This window comes from Ochotona princeps, chromosome 17, assembly GCF_030435755.1.
Source record: "Ochotona princeps isolate mOchPri1 chromosome 17, mOchPri1.hap1, whole genome shotgun sequence".
NCBI classification, from domain to species: Eukaryota; Metazoa; Chordata; class Mammalia; order Lagomorpha; family Ochotonidae; genus Ochotona; species Ochotona princeps.
The window spans coordinates 52,450,701-52,467,768 of record NC_080848.1 but is presented as its reverse complement, the minus strand read 5'-3'; the positions used below and the strand labels follow the sequence as shown (position 1 = coordinate 52,467,768).

The following is a 17,068-nucleotide window of genomic DNA, read 5'->3' as shown; positions in this document are numbered from 1 at the left end:
TCTGCTGCCTTCCCAGGAGTATTAGCAGGGAGCTTGATGGGAAGCAGAGCAGCTGGGACTCAGACCAGCACTCTGACATTAAATGCCAGTGTCACAGGTAGTGGCTTAACCCACTACATCACTCAGCACCAGCCTCTACAGTTCTAACACACTTGGTCTCCTTAGCGCAGACCTACATGAGAACCAGCTCCTCTGAACTGAGTAGGGAATACTTCCCAGCAAGCCCACTGACCTGACAAAAAATGCCAGCATGGAGAAAGATCTAGAACCCACCAAAATAGGTGAAGACACAAATAGCAACGTTCCAAGGCTGGCTAGGAGAATGGCTGCTCCAGCATGAAGCAAGCTTTTCCCCTCCGACACTGGGAGCTGTGTGCCCACCATAGGTTTAGGGACCTCCCAGACCCACAGCCCCCAAATGACTCAGTCATGCTGACCCCCAACTGAACATTGGGATCCTCCTGGGTCACCACTGTGGCACAGCAAGTTGTCTCCACTTGCAATGCCAGCATTCTCTATCAGAACGCCTGTTTGAGTCCCGGCTGCTCTGCTTCCGATCCAACTTCCTGCAAATGCAGCAGGAGATGGCCTGAGTATCTGGACCCCTGCCACCCACATGGGAAACCTGGATGGAGTTTCAGGCTCTTGGATTCAGCCTGGTCCAGCCCCAGTTGACGTCGCTGTTGGGGAAGGAACAAGTGTATGGATGATCTGTTTGTCTCTCCCTCTCTTGCTCATATCGCCTTTCAGATAAGTACCACTTTAATTTAAAACATAAAAGTAGACTTTCATACTACTCCATACACCCCACAGAACCTCTTGGGCATAAGACTGGGAGCATTAGTGTTTTTCAAGCTTCTGGCAGATTCCACCTGTAGCTGGGATTGAAAACCAGGGCTGAGGAGCCGGAGTTCGGGGGACCCGTGACCTTGGCTGATGCGAAGGGGGTTTGGTCCCAGGTCTTAAGAGGTGCTTGTGAGACTCACCCTGGTGCCCTGGGAGTTACCACTGTGCCGAGAACAGACGCCTGGTACTCATGGTCAGGACTGCCATGTGACTGGGCGGTGTGGGCCGTCATGCTGCAGGGAGGGTCTTTCCCTGGTAGGTCCTTGGCTCTGGAGAGAAAAGCTGTGGATGGCAGTGGCTGGGCAGAGTGGCCCTGGAGGCCCAGACGCGTCTGCCTCCCTTACTCCCACCTGTCCACTGTGGTCAGGCTCACCTTCCACCACCCAGGTACCTCTTTTTTTTTTTTTTAATTTTATTTTAAATTCATTAATTACATTGTATTATGTGACACAGTTTCATAGGTACTGGGATTCTCCCCACCCCTCCCCAAACCCTCCCACCATGGTGGATTCCTCCACCTTGTTGCATAACCACAGTTCAAGTTCAGTTGAGATTCCCCCATTGCAAGCATATACCAAACATAGAGTCCAGCATCTTATTGTCTAGTCAAGTTCAACGGCTTCTTAGGTATACCCTCTCTGGTCTGAAGACAGAGCCAGCAGAGTATCATCCCAGTCAATTAAAAGCTCCAACATACCATCAGCAAAAATTTACATCATTATGGAATTAATTGACATAGTAATGAGTAACCAATATGGTAAAAGTAAATGCAATTTCTTATCCACCTTCTGTGACCACCTCATTGACATTTCAATTTTGGTTTATACACAACATATAACATTCATAACATAACTTGTTATACATAACATCATATCAAATTAAGGCAAACATGTGGTATTTAACCTTTTGGGATTGGCTCATTTCCCTTAGCATTATGGTTTCCAGTTTGGCCCATTTGGCCACAAAGAACTGCATTTTGTTTTTTTTAATAGCTGAGTAGTATTCCATGGAGTAGATGAACCATAGCTTTCTTATCCAATCCTCTGTTGATGGGCATTTTGGCTGCTTCCATGTTTTTGCAATTACTGATTGTGCTGCTATGAACATAGGAGTGCATGTTGGTTTCTCATAAAACAAGTGTTCTGGATATATTCCTAGGAGTGCTATTGCTGGGTCATACGGTATGTTGTATTTGAGTTGTTTGAATGTTCTCCATACTGATTTCCATAGAGGCTGTACCAGCCTGCAGCCCCACCAGCAGTGGAGTAGGGTTCCCTTTTCCCCGCAACCTCGCCAACAAGTGTTGTTGGTGCTTTTATTCATGTGGGCCAGTCTTACTGGCGTTAGGTGGTACCTCATTGATGTTTTAATTTGGATTTCCCTTATTGCCAGGGAACTTGAGCATTTTTTCATATGTTTATTTGCCATTTGGGTTTGTTCCTTTGTGAAGTGTTTGCCCATTTCCCGTGCCCATTTCTTGAGTGGCTTGTTTGTTTTGACATTTTGGTTGTTTTGTAGCTCTTTGTATATTCTGGAGATCAGCCCTCTATCACCTAAGTCGTGTGCGAAGATCTTCTCCCATTCTGTGGGTTGCCTTTTTACTTTGTTGATTGTTTCTCTAGCTGTACAGAAGCTTCTTAGTTTGATGAGGTCCCACTTGTTTATTTTGGTCTTGATTTCTACTGCATTTGGAGTCTTTTTTAGGAAGTGAGGGCCTACCCCTAAGTGTTCCAGTGTGTTTCCAACATTTTCTTCCAAAAGTTTGAAGGTTTCTGGATGTAGGTTTAAATCTTTTATCCATTTGGATTTGATCTTAGTATATGGTGAGAGATGTGGGTCTATCTTTTTGTTTCTGCAGGCTATCAACCAGTTGTCCCAACAGCATTTATTGAACAGACCTTCCCATTTGCCTGGGTTGTCGTTTGTCTTTTTGTCAAAGATTATTTGGCTGTATTTGTGTGGGTTCCCATCTGGTGTTTCTATTCTGCTCCATTGATCTTCTTCTCTGTTTTTTTGCCAGTACCAGGCTGTTTTGATAACCACTGCCCTATAGTATGTCCAGAGGTCTGGGACTGTGATTCCCCCTGCTAACTTCCTGTTCTTGAGAATGGTTCTAGCTATTCGTGGTTTTTTGTGTTTCCAGATGAACCTTTGAATCATTGTTTCCAGATCTGTGAAGAATGTTTTGGGCAATTTGATTGGGATTGCGTTGAATGTATATATTGCCTTTGGCAGTATAGACATTTTAATGATATTGATTTTACCTATCCAGGAGCATGGGATGTTACTCCATCTTTCTAGATCTTGTTCAATTTCTTTTTTAAGTAGTTTGTAGTTTTCCTCAAATAGGTCTCCAACATTTTTGGTTAGGTTAATTCCCAGATACTTCATGCTTTCCTTTGTTACTTTGAATGGTATCTTGCTGGTTAGATCTTTTTCCAACTTGGGGCTGTTAGCATACACTATGGCTGTTGATTTTTGTTCATTAATTTTGTACCCTGCCACTCTACCGAACTCTCGTATAAGTTCTAGTAGTCTCTGTGTTGAGCCTTTTGGCTCTTCCATATAAAGAATCATGTCATCTGCATATAGTGAAAGCTTGACTTCTTCATTTCCCATTTGGATTCCTTTGATTTCTTTTTCTTGTCTTATGGCCTCAGCGAGTACCTCTAGAACTATGTTGAATAGCAGCGGAGAAAGCGGACATCCCTGTCTTGTTCCAGATCTCAGTGGGAAGGGTTCCAGTTTTTCTCCATTCAGTCACCCAGGTACCTCTTACAGCCCTGGTTTCCTCGTCATTTTATGATAAAGATTTTCCCAACAGCAGGGACTTGGCCAGGGCTGAAGCCAGGAGTCAGGAACTCAATCCAGGTCTCCCACGGGGGTGGCAGGGACCCAAACACCAGAGCCATTACTGTTGCCTTCCAGGGTCTGCACCGGCAGGAGGCTGGTATCAGATGCTGAACCCAGGCAACCCCTCTGTGGGACAAGGACATCTTAACCACTAGGCTAAAGGCCAGCCCCAGGTGCCCTCACCCTGCCGCTGGGCACGGCATCCTTCCCTCAGAACCTGCCAAGAGGCTCCAAAGGGCTGGTGCACTTGACCCCTGCCGATCAAGGTAGAGATACAGAGGTGCCTGGACCCATGCAGAGGAGGCAGGGTGGCAGAAGTACCTTGCTCCTGGTGACAGGTGGAAGTGCTGGTATGGGCCCACTCGCAGCTTCCACCAACGTCACAAGAAGGCCAAGAGGGTGAGTCCGAGGTGGCCCGGTGGTGACGACAACTTGGACATGGAGAGATCCGCAGTAGCCTTGGCCATAGCCCTGGCTTGGCAGCCCTGTGGTGTGGCATGGGAGGGGGGTGGTGGTGCAGTTGACCTGTGTGTGAGGACTGCCAGCAGCTGTCGTCTCAACTGCTCAGACTTGGTAGGGTGAAAGCCTGCTGGCTAACCCAGTCCATCACTGTCCACCCAGAGGGAGTTCTCCTGAGGGTGCTCCCAGCACAGTACATGGCCCCAGAGGAGCAGGGAAGCCTGTCCCTGCCTGGGGATGCTGAGGGGCTGCCCAGGAGGGAGTGGGGGTTGGGGTGGGACACTGGATCTCTGGCTGCCAAGGCAATGGGATGGAGCTGTTTTCACTTGGATGGAGAGCCCTGGGCCATGCATCCTGCTTTCCATGTGGCCAGGGCCAGGCATTGGGGCAGATGTTCCTACAGTTGTCAGCGTGGGCTGGAGACAGGTGGCACTGCAGGGGCCTGCCTTCCTGCCCCCACCTACGTCACTACTCACTCTCCTTGGCCTAGGGTTTCCCTCTCTGTGGCTCTTGTGCTTGGGGTAGTTGCTTATGTGTGTTCATGTATGTGCACACACGTGTGTTCAGCTTTTTTATTTACTTTGTTGAAAGAGCAATAGGGAGGGAGGGAAGGTGAGACAGACAACAAGCTTCCATGCACTGGTTCAGTTCCCAAATACTTGCATGCATTAAGTCTGGGCCACGCCAAAACCAGAAATTCCATGTGGGTGGCAAGGACCCAAGCATGTGGGTCATCTTCTGCTTTCCCAGGTACTTCAGCAGGGAGCTGGATGAGAAGTGAGGTAGCTGGGACCTGGACCGGTGTCCCAAGCAGTGGCTTCCCCTTCTGTGGCACAAACCTGGGGTGTGTGTGGCGGTAGGGAGAGACATTCACTTTGCTGGTCCCTGGTTCTCCCTCCCTCAGCATACCTGACCCCCAAGTGCCAGTCAAGGCCAGCGCTTTGGTTGATCGCCAGTCTGGGAATTTCTAAACCACAGGGCACCCCTCATCCCAACTCAGAGTTTCACTCTCACACAGTTGGTGCCCCTGGAGACACAGCCTGGCACGAGCTGGGATGGTGATCTTGGTACCCAGAACCCCAGGTCAGGGACCTGCCTGTGTTGCGACGAGCAGGTGGCTCACCCTTCTTGGGCCTCAGTTTTGGGGTCTGCAGGATGGGAAGGGCACCCACGTGTTAGAACAAATTGCGATTGGGTGTGTCTAGTACTGAGGGCCAAATGTGCGGGGGAGACCTTGGGCCTTTGACAGGCTCGGCTGTGGTGCTTACGGCAACACGTGATGATTTTGCAAAGGAATTGTGTCTCCTGGTCCAGGAAACAGAAATGGCTGGGGGCAGGGAAGAGGAGCCAGCGTGGGTGGGCTGGCTTGGGAGTTGACAGGACCACCCCTGGGAGCAGCAGGTCCATCGGTTGGCAGACCTGTGCATCCCCCGCCAGGTTGGCCCTGGGGGTTGGGGCGCCCCGCCCCCAGTGGTACCAGCAGCCCCACCTCTCAGTGGTGGGGCCCAACAGGACAGTCCTGCTCATTTGCACACTCCAGCAGAGTGGACACCAAAGGGGCTTTCCGATGCTTCACGGGCTGCTAATTTCCCCCTGCGACCCTCTTTTGTCTCCGCCTGACCCCAGCCAGAGGCTCCACGCCTTGAAAGCCAGTGCCTACCACAGACCCCGGCTGTGGGGTGACAAGGAGGCCTCTGTTGGCTTGAATCAGACTCCAGTTGGGGCCTAAAAACAGGGCGGTCATTCGTGGGCGTGGTCTCTGGAGCCCAGGGCAGGGAGCACGAGATACAAGAGCCTCCTCTCCCAGTCTCCTCCTGGAAGCTGAGGCGGCTACATGGGACCAGAGAAGGGGGGCTCAGGCTCCGGCCCCTTTGTCCCCAGGGCCTCTTGGGAAGGCTGGGCGTGCCCTGAGCACTTGGCCAGCCGGGTGCTGGGCATCACCAGGCCTCCCCGGCCTATTCATCACATGCCTAATTGGTCTGTGTCTGTGCTCTGCCCCCGCCCCCTGCAGACTGTGACTCCTACTGCAAAGCCTCCAAAGGGAAGCTGAAGATTAACATGAAAAAGTACTGCAAGAAGGACTATGGTGAGTGGCGGGGGTGGGGGGAGGGCGGGGGGCGGGGGGCGGGCCCGGGAGGGGGTGTGGTCAGGAGCAGGGCTGGCCTTGCAGGTGGGTGTCCATCACAGAAGCCGTGTGACTGACAGATCCCACGCCCCTCCCTGCCACCTCTGCCCTCAGGCACAAGGGTGTATGAGGGGCCAGGCAGGCCCAGATTCTACCCCCACCTCGTCCTGCAGCGCGGTGGCCAGGCTGGGATTCCCAGGCTGGCCTTTGGTCTTTGGCGCTGCTGCCAGTGCATGGTCATTTGGCCTCTCTGGGCTTGTGTGTTCCTATATGTACCCCCAGGCTCGTGACCCATGTTTGTGTGGCTGAGAGTAGACAGTGGACGGGCATCAGAAAGGGAGGCAGGAGTTTAGGGGGTGTGTGTGAGAGAGAGAGAGAGAATATGGAACCCCCCCGCCCCCAGGCTGTGCCTAACCTGGGAATCTGCGTCTTGCCCAGCTCTCATGACTAATAACCTCCACAGGGAACCCCCTCTGAGGCCTTTCTCAGTTGGCAACCCTGGGGGCCACCTGTAGAGATTGCCTGGCACCCATGTCCTCACCTGGCACTCATGCCCTCAGGCACTCTTCCACAGGGAAGGGGGTCCTATGACCCCCCCCCCCCGTCACCTGCTCTCACTGTGTGTCTGTTCCAGCCACTCCACTCCCCTGGGAGATGAGCTGACATGGTGATGTCTGGGCCCTGAGTGTGTGTCTGACTGGAGGCCGTTCCTGCTGCAGGGTCAAAGTCGGCGGGGCTGGAGGGACCTAGAGAACCTGTGGGGCTCAGCAGGGGGGGTGTAAGAGCTGAGGGGTGGGTGGGGCTGGAGAACAAGGCAGGGGGCACAACAGAAGCCCTGAGGTCCTGGGCGTCAGCGTTGGCTGGGCACTGCCTAGTGGGTCCTCCTGCCAGCTGGGACTTGAGCAGGGGCCCTGAGGCATTCAGGGAGTTCCCTGTGAGCTGAGGGCCAGCGGGGTCCAGGTTGCCCTACCTCTGTCCCTCTGTCCTTTGTCCTGTAGGGGCTGCGGTGGCCCCGCAGGGAGGTGGGAGGGAATGCCAGGGGAGATGGATTGATTGGGACTTCATGTTGGAGGGGTCCTTTCAATTGTTCCAGGGAGGAAAAGGGGCCAAGGTGTCTTTCTGGAAGGTACGGAGCTAGTTCCCACTCCCATCTTTCAGGTGTAAACAGCAGATCCCAGGAGTTGGGAGGTTTTAAGGGGTTCCAGTTTTCCCCCTGACTGGAGGGGGAGGGGCCTTTGAAAAGTTGGCAGAACATGCAGCTGATGAAAACAGTGCTGCCTAGCTTTGACAATCACCTTGCATCACAACAAGTTTATCTTAAAAAAAAAAAAAATTCGGAAGGTACCGTCACAACGAGAGACAGATCTTCCATCTCCTGGCTCACTCCACAGGTGGCCTCAATGGCCAGGGCTCCTTCAGGCCAAATACAGGAGCCAGAAACTCTGTCTGGGTCTCCCATCTGGGTAGCAGGGGCCCCAGCACTTGGGCCCATCCTTGGCTGCTTTCCTAGGCATGTTAGCAGGGAGCTGGATTGGAAGCAGAGCAGCCAGAGATTGAATTGGAATCCCGGCGCGTTGCTGACAACAGCTTAACCACCATGCCACAAGGCTCCTCCCAAAGCTTTACTTCTCTTCCTTGTGGGTCCTGGGGACACTTGGATTCCCTCTCCATCTTTGCCGAACTCCTTCTCAGACAGGCACACCCTGAAGCCTCCTGGATCACCAGGCCAAAGATCTTGGCGTGTGAGGAGGGGACACAACCCCACAACTTGGCTCTCCGTCCACCTGACCCCACCTGTCACCCTCCTCGTGGCAGGTGTTAGAAGTGGGGGCTCTGTTCCACGCAGATCACATGGTGGGCACTGGCCCAGCATGGGAGCCTCACCTACTACCCATGGGTCCTTTAAAGGGCAAGACTCAAGCAGCAGGGGGTTGTAGGGGAACCCTATAGGGTACCCCAGTGGGGCCATTTTAACCATGCTGCCCCCCAGGACTGCTGATGCCTGTCTTAGTCCTTTTGCTGCTGCTGTCACAGTGCCCGACACAGTGGGTTATGAAGGAAAGAGGCAGCTCTGGGCATCCACCTGCATGGCACTGGCATGGCTCAGCCTCTAGGGAGGGCCTCGTGCTACTGCGACTCCAGGGGAGTACAGAAGGGAGGCAGGTGTGTGTGAGAGGGGGGCACTGAGGGGACAATGGTCTCTGATGTCCTGCTGCGGGTCCCAGCCCCTCGCAATACCCAGACACTGTGGGGTCCTAGCCTCAGCCCAAGGCTTGGCTGGGGACCAACTACCTTCCGATTGAACACAGCTGGAGTTTGGGTTCCAGTCCTTCCTAGAAAGCAGGTGCACTGAAGTGTTTCGGGGGGCTAGGCCTCCAGCTCACCATCCAGGGGTGTGTGTGTGTGTGTTTACATGCAGTGGGGAGCAGGAGCAGACAAGCTTCCCCAGGGACTTGCAGGGGCTCCTGGGAGGCTCAGGGGAGCCCCAGGGGATGGGGTAAGCAGTCAGCCGGGCACAGGCCTTGCTCTGGGCCTTTGGCAAGTCTTTCGTGCCAGTGACTGGGCCCCAGGCCCCCTGGCTGGAGCAGCAGGACAGGCGGGAACTGGCTTGGGGGTGATCAGAGGGCAGGGCAGTGCAGCTGAGGGCATTGAGCAGGCCAGGCGGGGCTGGCTGAGAGCTGGCTCCGAGTTTGTAATCCCCGGGTTCTCTGGCTGACACCCGGCGGGGGGCCAATTAGGAAACACATTTCCTTCCCTTGCAGGGCACTTGGATGCTCCTGAAGCTGCTAATTAGAACCTCGGGTTTGCTGCCCCTGCTGGGGAAAGGCCCAGCCGCCTACCCTCATCTCCTTCCTCCTCCAGGCCAGCTTAGGACAGACTTGCCTTGGGAGCCAGGGAGAGTGCCCATCTAGGGCTCTGTTGACCCTGTGTTGAGGAGCGGTGTTGCAGGGGGGGCGGAGGTTGGCGCATGGGAGGTGGTATAGGGCTGCTTGGGATGGGCACTGTGCCAGGCAAGAAGGAATCAGGTTGGGCCGGGCAGGGGGATGAGGCCTCAGTGCCCGGGCCTGGGCCTGCCTACTTCTCATGTCCAGTCAACCCCTGTGGTCTGTGGGCACTTTGGCCAGGAAGCTCTCCCAGGGCCTTTTTTTTCCCCTAATGTTCCCAATAGGGAAGAGGTGCCAGGAGGGAAATGTGGTGTCCACCCCCGCCCTCACTCTCTGGCAAGCAGTGGTGGTGGTCCTGCCACACCAGGTACCATGTCCAGGGTAGGACTGGCTCCCCACACCTGTTCCAGGCACCTGTTCCCAGCACCTGCTCCTGGCACCTGCTCCTGGATCTCCTGGGGCCACCTCAGTCCTCTGTTGCCCTCTAGGGGATTCTAGCTCACCTTGCAAATGCAGGGCCCTGTTGGAGGGTGGAGTTGGGGGTGGAGTAAGCCAGGGAGAAGGGCCAATGAGCGGGTCAGCCAGTCTTCTGGGAGAGGTGTGCCTACGAGAGGGGATGCCCTGGGCACAGGTGTGTGTGTGCATGTATATGGGTTACGACCCTGCTGGAGCTCCCTTCTTGGGCACCTATATCTGGATGCAGGACTCATGAGAGTGGAGGCTCTTCCCTGGCTGGTTTCCTAGTCTTCTTGCCTCCTGTGTCCCCTCCCCTCTTCCTCCTTCCAAGGCCATCTCAGCCCTGCTCGCTCTGAGTGCCCAGCTCACACATCAACAAGGACTTAGCCTTGGCCTTCAGGAGTTTTTGGTTAAAGAGTGGAGCAAGACACTCAGACCAGAACCACAGAAGGTAGACCTGTGGCCTGGTTACAACCTGTACTGCCCCTGTGCCTTGCAGAGGGTGGGAAGGAAGGCTTCCTAGAGGAGGCAACCACAGGAGCCCATAGGCACCATGCACCACAGAGACCCCAGTTGGGAAAGAGAGGCTGCAGACACAGGAGCTGGGGACAGGCTAGCCAGGGAGGTTGGGGATGAGGCCAGCATTCACGCATCAACCCATCCACTGTCCATCCCACCACTGCTGCCTCGGGTGGCCTGGGAGCTGCCACTAGCTAGCCCCTTACCCCAGGACCCCAAGAGGTGGCGGGTGGGAGGCAGGGATGGCCTCTTGGCTGGAAGGTGAGATCATTTCACTTGTGCCAGTTCTTGGAAAAAAAGATTCATTCCCAGAAATGTTGATTAGTCACGCCTTTTGTTGAAAGACATTTTGGCATCACCACATGGAAAAAACCAGGATGCTTCTCCCCGGGAGGACTTGTTGTCCCAGTCCTCCTCCTGGGCTCCCAGCATGACGGTTGCAGACGAGTGGGCCCAGGGGCACCACTGCTGGCATCACTGCTGGCATCACTGGGCAGACATGGGGATAACTGGGAGTGTGTGTGTGTGTGCGCGCACACGCACTCAGGTGGGAGGGATGGTCCAGATGACAGGAATGGGGGCGGGCAGAGGTAGAGTTGGCATCTCTGTCCCCATGCTGGGCATCATCGGGTCCCATGGGCATGGAGAAGAGGGGAGTGGGCAGTGGCTGTGACACCTTGTGGGAGGTGAGGCCCTGCTGGGCTTGGCCCTGGAATCAAGTCACTCAGCTTGGGGCCTGCCCTTGACCTTGCGGTCGACAGCTACTCCAGAGGAGACTTAGTCCCTTCAGGCTCCCAGCACAGGGATGGAGCTGCCGCGTGGAGTGGCGTTGGGTCTTGGATGTGGGCGCGGGAGTCACAGCATGGCTCTGCCATGGCTGCTGCAGGGGCTGCCTTCCCCCCACCTCCCTGGGGCCGGAGAACAGCACGTGGCCTGGTGTTGCGGAGGCTTGCTGACCCACCCCTGGTGTCGGCGGCCCCCTGCAGAGCCTCCAAGGCCCCAAGCCAGATGTGACCTGCCCTCCCTGGGGGCCAGCCCCATATGGAGCCCAGATGTGGCGCTAGGGGCTGCATGAGTCAACCCGAGGTCATGTGGTGTGGGTGACCACCAGGTCGTGCAGAAAACCCCCTGAGCCCACAGGAAGCTCGCCCACCCCAAGAGCTGGGATTCGGGGGTGGGGGGTGGAAGTGGATCCGTCCTAGGTGCCTGTGCGGGGGGTTCTGGGTCCGCCCTCTGGACTGTGTGGCCATGTGGAAACTGGGCATGGTAGACCAGGTATCCCCGCCTTTGGGTTTGTGTCTTGCATGCCACTGACTTGACCCCTTCACTGCCCCAGGGGTCTCTTCAGTGGCATTCATGGCTGCCTCAGGACCTGCCCCATAGTCCCCCCGCCACTGCCAGCTCCCAGCTCTGCCAGCAGACACCACTTCCTTCCCAGAGCCAAGCCTTGCCCGCCCCCCGCCCCCCGCCCCGCCCCTGCTCCGTGGCCTGCTTTGGTTTCCTGTTTTAGATTTTGCCCAGAGAAGCATGTTTTGAGAAGGTTTGACTATGGGCCTTCAGAGCTGAAAGCTGGTTATAGGTGGTGCCTGATGCCCCTCCTACCTGGTGGGAAGGGGCAGTGCTGGGCTCCCATGCAGCTCCCAGCAGGGGGTGTGGCAGGTTGGGGGTGAGCTCAGCCCTGGTCGGGGTGTGGAGTAAGGCTGGGTTGGGGAGGCTGGCCTTTGCCACCTGCACAGGAGCTGCTTGCAAGGGCATAGGTCTGGGCGGGTGGGGGACACTCACTAACCCATCTTCCCATTGGGGGAGTGGGCACACCTCCCTGGGGGTGGGGTCAGCCAGGGAGTGGGCCACAGGGCTTGAGGGCAGCTCATGGGCCTCATTCACTCTGAGGTCGACCCATGGCAGCTGTGTGGTGGTAGATCCAGCCTCAGCTGAAGGTTAGGGGGAGGGGCTACTTGAGCACTGAATTAGGGGGCAGCTGGGTAGGCTCAGGAGGGGAGGAGCCCTTGGCTGCCACCCTCTCCCCAGCCACAGGCTGTCTCACAGGCTGCTGTGTGCAAGACACCAGGGCCCCTCTCCTAGTTGAGCCTCTGGCAAAGCTGTGACCTTGCTCGTGAGCCTGCAGGCATAGAGGGACAAGATGGGCTAAGCACATCTCCAGGGCATAGGACCATTAGCTGTCCTCATCTCCTTACACCTTCTCTGGGGAGGGCCAGGAAGCCAGATGGCCACTCATTAAACCCCTCTCCCTTCCCAACTACAGAGCCCAGGCACGAGGGGAAACTGAGGCAGCTGAGAGGCACAGGTGCACTGTGGAGGGGGGCCTTCAGCCAGCCCCTCGGTGGCATTGTTAGTGTATCCAAGGTCAGTGTGGCCAGAAGTGGCACCCAGGATCGCCGAGGGTCCCTGGGGCAGCTGGTGGGGGCAGGGTTTGGCGAGGCTCCAGCCCTTGCCTCACCTGATGGAAGCCCAGCAGGGCCGCTCTGTCCCTGCCCTGTATCGGGGGTGTGGGTCCTGGGCAGATCAGCGTTCACGAGCATAAATCAAGACTTGGCTGCAGTCTGGGAGGCATGTGGTCAGAGCCACATTTCTCGAAGGCAGCTGCCAGCTCCCGCCGTGCTTTTTCTGCCGGCGGATTTATGGGACGCGTGGTTTCAATGGTCGCTGTGGGTCAAGCATCCCTCCCGTCTGTCCTCTCTGAGGCAGACGGATGACAAGCCTTCCTAGCCGGACAGGCCCAACTGGAAAGTATGGTGGGTAGGGGGAAGCAGGGGGTGACCACCCAAGCTCCCTTGGGAGGATTCCTTCCCAGAGCCAGCTCATCCACCGAGAGACCTCCAGGAGGCCCAACAACCCACAGGGGTGTCCCCACGTGCAGGGGACCTGCCCCGTCCCGCCCAGCAGGGCCCTTCCCTGCTGCAGCAACACCCACAGCAAGCAGATGAAGGAGGAGCCAACAGCTTTCCTCCAGCCAGACACAAGAGGTTTGTTTGTTAAAGACTCATTTTTATTAGAAAGATTTACAGAGATAAAGATCTTCCATCCACTGGTTCCCACCCCAAGGGGTCGCAATAGCTGGAACTGAGCTGATCTGAAGCCAGGAGCCTGGAGCTTCTTTGTGTCTCCCATACAGGTGCAGGGTCCCAAGGCTTTGGGCCATCTTCTACTGCTTTCCAGGGCCACAAGCAGGGAGCTGGAAGGGAAGTGGAGCAGTTAGGACATGAACTGGCATTTATATGGGATCCTGTTGCATGCAAAGCAAGGATTTAGCCACTAGGCCATCAGGCCAGACCCAAGGGGGAGGGGAGCTTTGATCCCAGGGGAGTTGTGGGGTTCTCCACTCTGCTCCCAGCCTCCTCCTGTCACTGATTTCCCAGGGTGGGAGGGATGCTGATCACAGGCTGGGTGGCTCATGGCCAAGGCTGCGCTGGGGGCACTGGAGCACCCATTCAGGCGGCCCCCACCTTGATGGCCAATGTTGGGACTGCAGTGGAAGGGCGAGGGCACCCGTGTTATCCCACCCAAGGCCCTACCTTTTAATCCTGACACAACCCCTGCAGGCTGGGGCGGGAGGGGTGGGAAGGTGTCCTCAAGTTCCATAGTCCTGCGAGGGGCAGCCTCCTGCTCCAGTGACGTCACGGGCACGTCTGGCTCCTGGTGACAGGTATGTGCAGAAACAGGTCACCATCAGGACGTTGTATGGTGAATGTTCTCAGCCGTATGTGCGCAGTGGAGGCTGCACATACTTGGTGGGTTGTGTAACGGGGAGAGGCCTTGCCAAGTGCAGCAGAAACGGGGGGTTGTGCCCAACACGGTGCCCTGACTCTTGGGCCCACCCTCCCCTGCCCTCGCCCAGTCCCGCCCTGGCGCCCGCTGGGGTGCGGAAGGGAGATGGGGCCAGATGCTCTGTCGTGGGCAACAAGGTGTCATCTTCTGCCCGGACGGGGAGAGGCGGCTGTTCAGCTGTCCCACCTGGGTTCCTGGGGCCTTCGCTTTGGGGAGGGGCTGCCCGACCCTCTGCAGGGAGTGGGGTGATCTCCATGGGCACAGCTGGACCAAGCTTGGACCTTGCCCTCCCCTCTTAGCGCCCTCCCCCCAACCCCCGCTCCGGAGAGATGGCACCGGGCCTGTCCTTTGGTGCTGAGCTGGGGCCCAAGTGCCCGAGGCCCCTGGCACAAGATGGTCTGGGCTCAGGGTAGGTGCAGGCAGTCCTCCCAAGGAGCTTGGTTGTACTGGTGGCAGATGTCTGCCTCGTGGCAGTGTGTCTGCACCCTCACAAGGACCACCCTGTCGGTTAGGGCCCACCCTCATGATGTCATGTCAGGGGCTCTCTGTGAACCCAATCTGCAGCTACACTTACGCTCTCCAGGGCAGGGCCTGAGCATACGCCCTTGCCAGCGGCGGGTGGGGGAGTGTGGGAGGGCGTGAAGAGATGCCCGGGCCGCGAGGTTCATTGTGCATTCCGCTCAGTCCTGGGGAGAGGAAACCGGGGCTCTCATGGTGGCCGGGGTGGGGGGCTCCCCCTCTCGGTTGCCACGGTGACCTCGGTCTGCAGTCAGATACACATGGCCCAGCCACTTCTCCAGAGTGCCCCCTCCTCCCGCCAGGAGTTCACACTGAGTGTTGAGTCCCTTGGTGACAAAAACATGGAAACGGTTGCCATGGCAGCCATTCTTTGGAGCCCTCCGACTGGAGTGCAAAGTTCAGGATGCCCAGGAACAGCTGAAATGAGAAAATCCACCCTTTCCCCCTTGCCTCACTATGGAGGAGGCATCCTGTGCACCGTGGGCCTGGGCCGTGGGTGGGTGCAGGGGGTGTCCCCTGGGACTGAAGGTGTCCTGGAGAAGAGTTAGCCAGCAGGGAAGGCGGGCAAAGCTGTGTGTGCACCCACTCACTGTGTGGACTGGTAGGCGCCAGGTTCTGAGACCATGATTGGGGTCTTAGGAGAAGTGGGTGCCTGTAGCATGCTGGGGACTAGGTCAGTTGTAGGCGTTGCCTGGCAGTCCAGGACCTTGGCAGTGGCAGAGGGGGCTGGTCCCCACAGGCAGCACTGGTGGCCCCTTCCATGGGGAGGGGTCGGGCTGCCTGGAGCAGGGCTGATTCAGGGAGGGCCTGCCCACCCCACCTGGTCCCCAGGCGGTGCCCGCGGTGGCTTTGGGGGTCTCCTGGCCCCCTGCTGGGTTCCTCTGTTCTGTGCTTACCCACCCCGTGCCCACGTTTCCTTGCAGCCGTGCAGATCCATGTCCTGAAGGCAGACAAGGGCACGGACTGGTGGAAATTCACCGTGAACGTCATCTCCGTGTACAAGCAAGGCGTGAGCCGCATCCGCCGCGGCGAACAGAGCCTGTGGATCCGCTCGCGAGACGTGACCTGTAGGTGCCCCAGGATCAAGACCCTCAAGAAGTACCTGCTGCTGGGCAACACCGAGGACTCGCCCCCCGACCAGGGCGGCCTCGTGGCGGACAAGAGCAGCCTGGTGATCCAGTGGCGGGACACGTGGGCGCGGCGGCTGCGGAAGTTCCAGCAGCGTGAGAAGAAGGGCAGGTGTAAGAAGGCCTAGCCTGGAGGCGGCGGCGGCGCGCCCGGGGCCCCCTCTCAACCCGCGGGGCGGGCCACCGAGGCTGCTGCGTGGACTTGACCCTTGAGGGCTGGCCCGGGGAGGGGGAGGGGGCGGGGCCCTCGGCGGCCCCACCCTGCACGCCCCATCCCTGTGCTTGCGAGCAGGTGCAGGGCAGGGAGCGCCGCAGGCCCTGGAGCAATGAGGGCGAGACTTAGCTACCTCACGGGGCTCCTCACAGAGCTGAGACGCGCATTCACGCTTTGGGGGGGGGGGGGGCGGGCTGGGGGGAGGCTAGGCGGGGTTGCGGGGGAGGCGGCTGGTCCAGACGCAGGTCACTGATAGGTTCCTGAGGAAGAGAGGGGAGGAGAACTGTGAATTCCAGCCCGGCAGAGGCGCTCCGCCCACCCCTTGGCCTTTTTCGCTCGAGGAATCCACACGGGACCCCTGGCCATGGGGACCCTCTGAAGGGGGAGTGGGGTGACGGACAGCCTATCCATGTGGCCTCTTGTCTGCATGGCTTCCCACTGTCCTGGTTTTCCAAGGAAGGGTCCTGGGATTTAATGGGGGAGTCACCCTCAGTGGGGAGAAGAAGGGGGACCCCTACTGGGTGCCTGCCCCTGCCAGCTGGGGGCTAGCCCCGGGTTCTGGCTCTGCCACACGAAGGGCACGGGCCCAAGGACAGCCCGGAGAAGGCCCAGCCGGGTGGTCACTGCCTCGCACCAGGGCCGCCTGCCGCTCTGCAAAGGCAAAAAACCTCCCACAGAGTTTCCTTTCTGGAAACTTGGACCTGGCCTGCTTTATGACATTTTTCCAGGGGAGGGGGCGGGAACACTGTTTGTGGAATGACGTCGGCTCCCACAAGGTCCCTGGAGCAGTGTGGAAGCTGGAAGGGGCTGGCATGGGCACAGAAAGCGGGCTGCAGATCTGGTGGGGGCCTGGCTGGGAGAGAGGAGGGGGATGGCAGGCAGGGCTGGGGATGGCCGGGTTCCTGGCGGCAGCCAAGGGAGCCACAACCACTTCCTCTTGCGGCCCTCCCGCGGGAGGGCAAAGGGGAGGGTTGCTGGTTCTGCCAGCTGTCTCACTATAGCCTGGGCTGTCCGTAGCACACTCAATTCTGGCTCTCAGGCTGTCCACCATCCCACCTTTGTCTTGCAAAGCCATGAGGAGACACTACCCTGGGGAGGGGGAAGGCAGCCCCCCAGGGTGGGAGGACCCGGCTTCTGCAGGTGCCTGGCTCCTGTCTGGAGTCTGGTTGCCCCACAGGGACACGTCGGGAGGGCTGCTCAGCCCCGCGGTCTCAGCCCCCCGTACTGAGCCCTTCCATCCTGCCACGTCCCCACTGCCACTGAGCCCCTGCTGCATGCC

The 17,068-nt window shown here is 57.6% G+C and overlaps 1 protein-coding gene across 2 annotated transcripts in view; it reads left to right on the top strand.

Annotated features, from left to right (window-relative positions):
- The window catches only part of NTN1 (netrin 1), a 160,246-nt gene extending 144,530 nt beyond the window's left edge, over nucleotides 1-15,716 (top strand). For both annotated transcript variants that reach the window (XM_058676184.1, XM_004594749.2), the window contains exons 6-7: nucleotides 6,170-6,244; nucleotides 15,372-15,716. In XM_058676184.1, coding sequence (XP_058532167.1) covers nucleotides 6,170-6,244; nucleotides 15,372-15,703 — 407 coding nt within the window. In that variant the 3' untranslated portion in view covers nucleotides 15,704-15,716. The remainder of the gene's footprint in view (nucleotides 1-6,169; nucleotides 6,245-15,371) is intronic.
- Nucleotides 15,717-17,068: the final 1,352 nt, after the last annotated feature.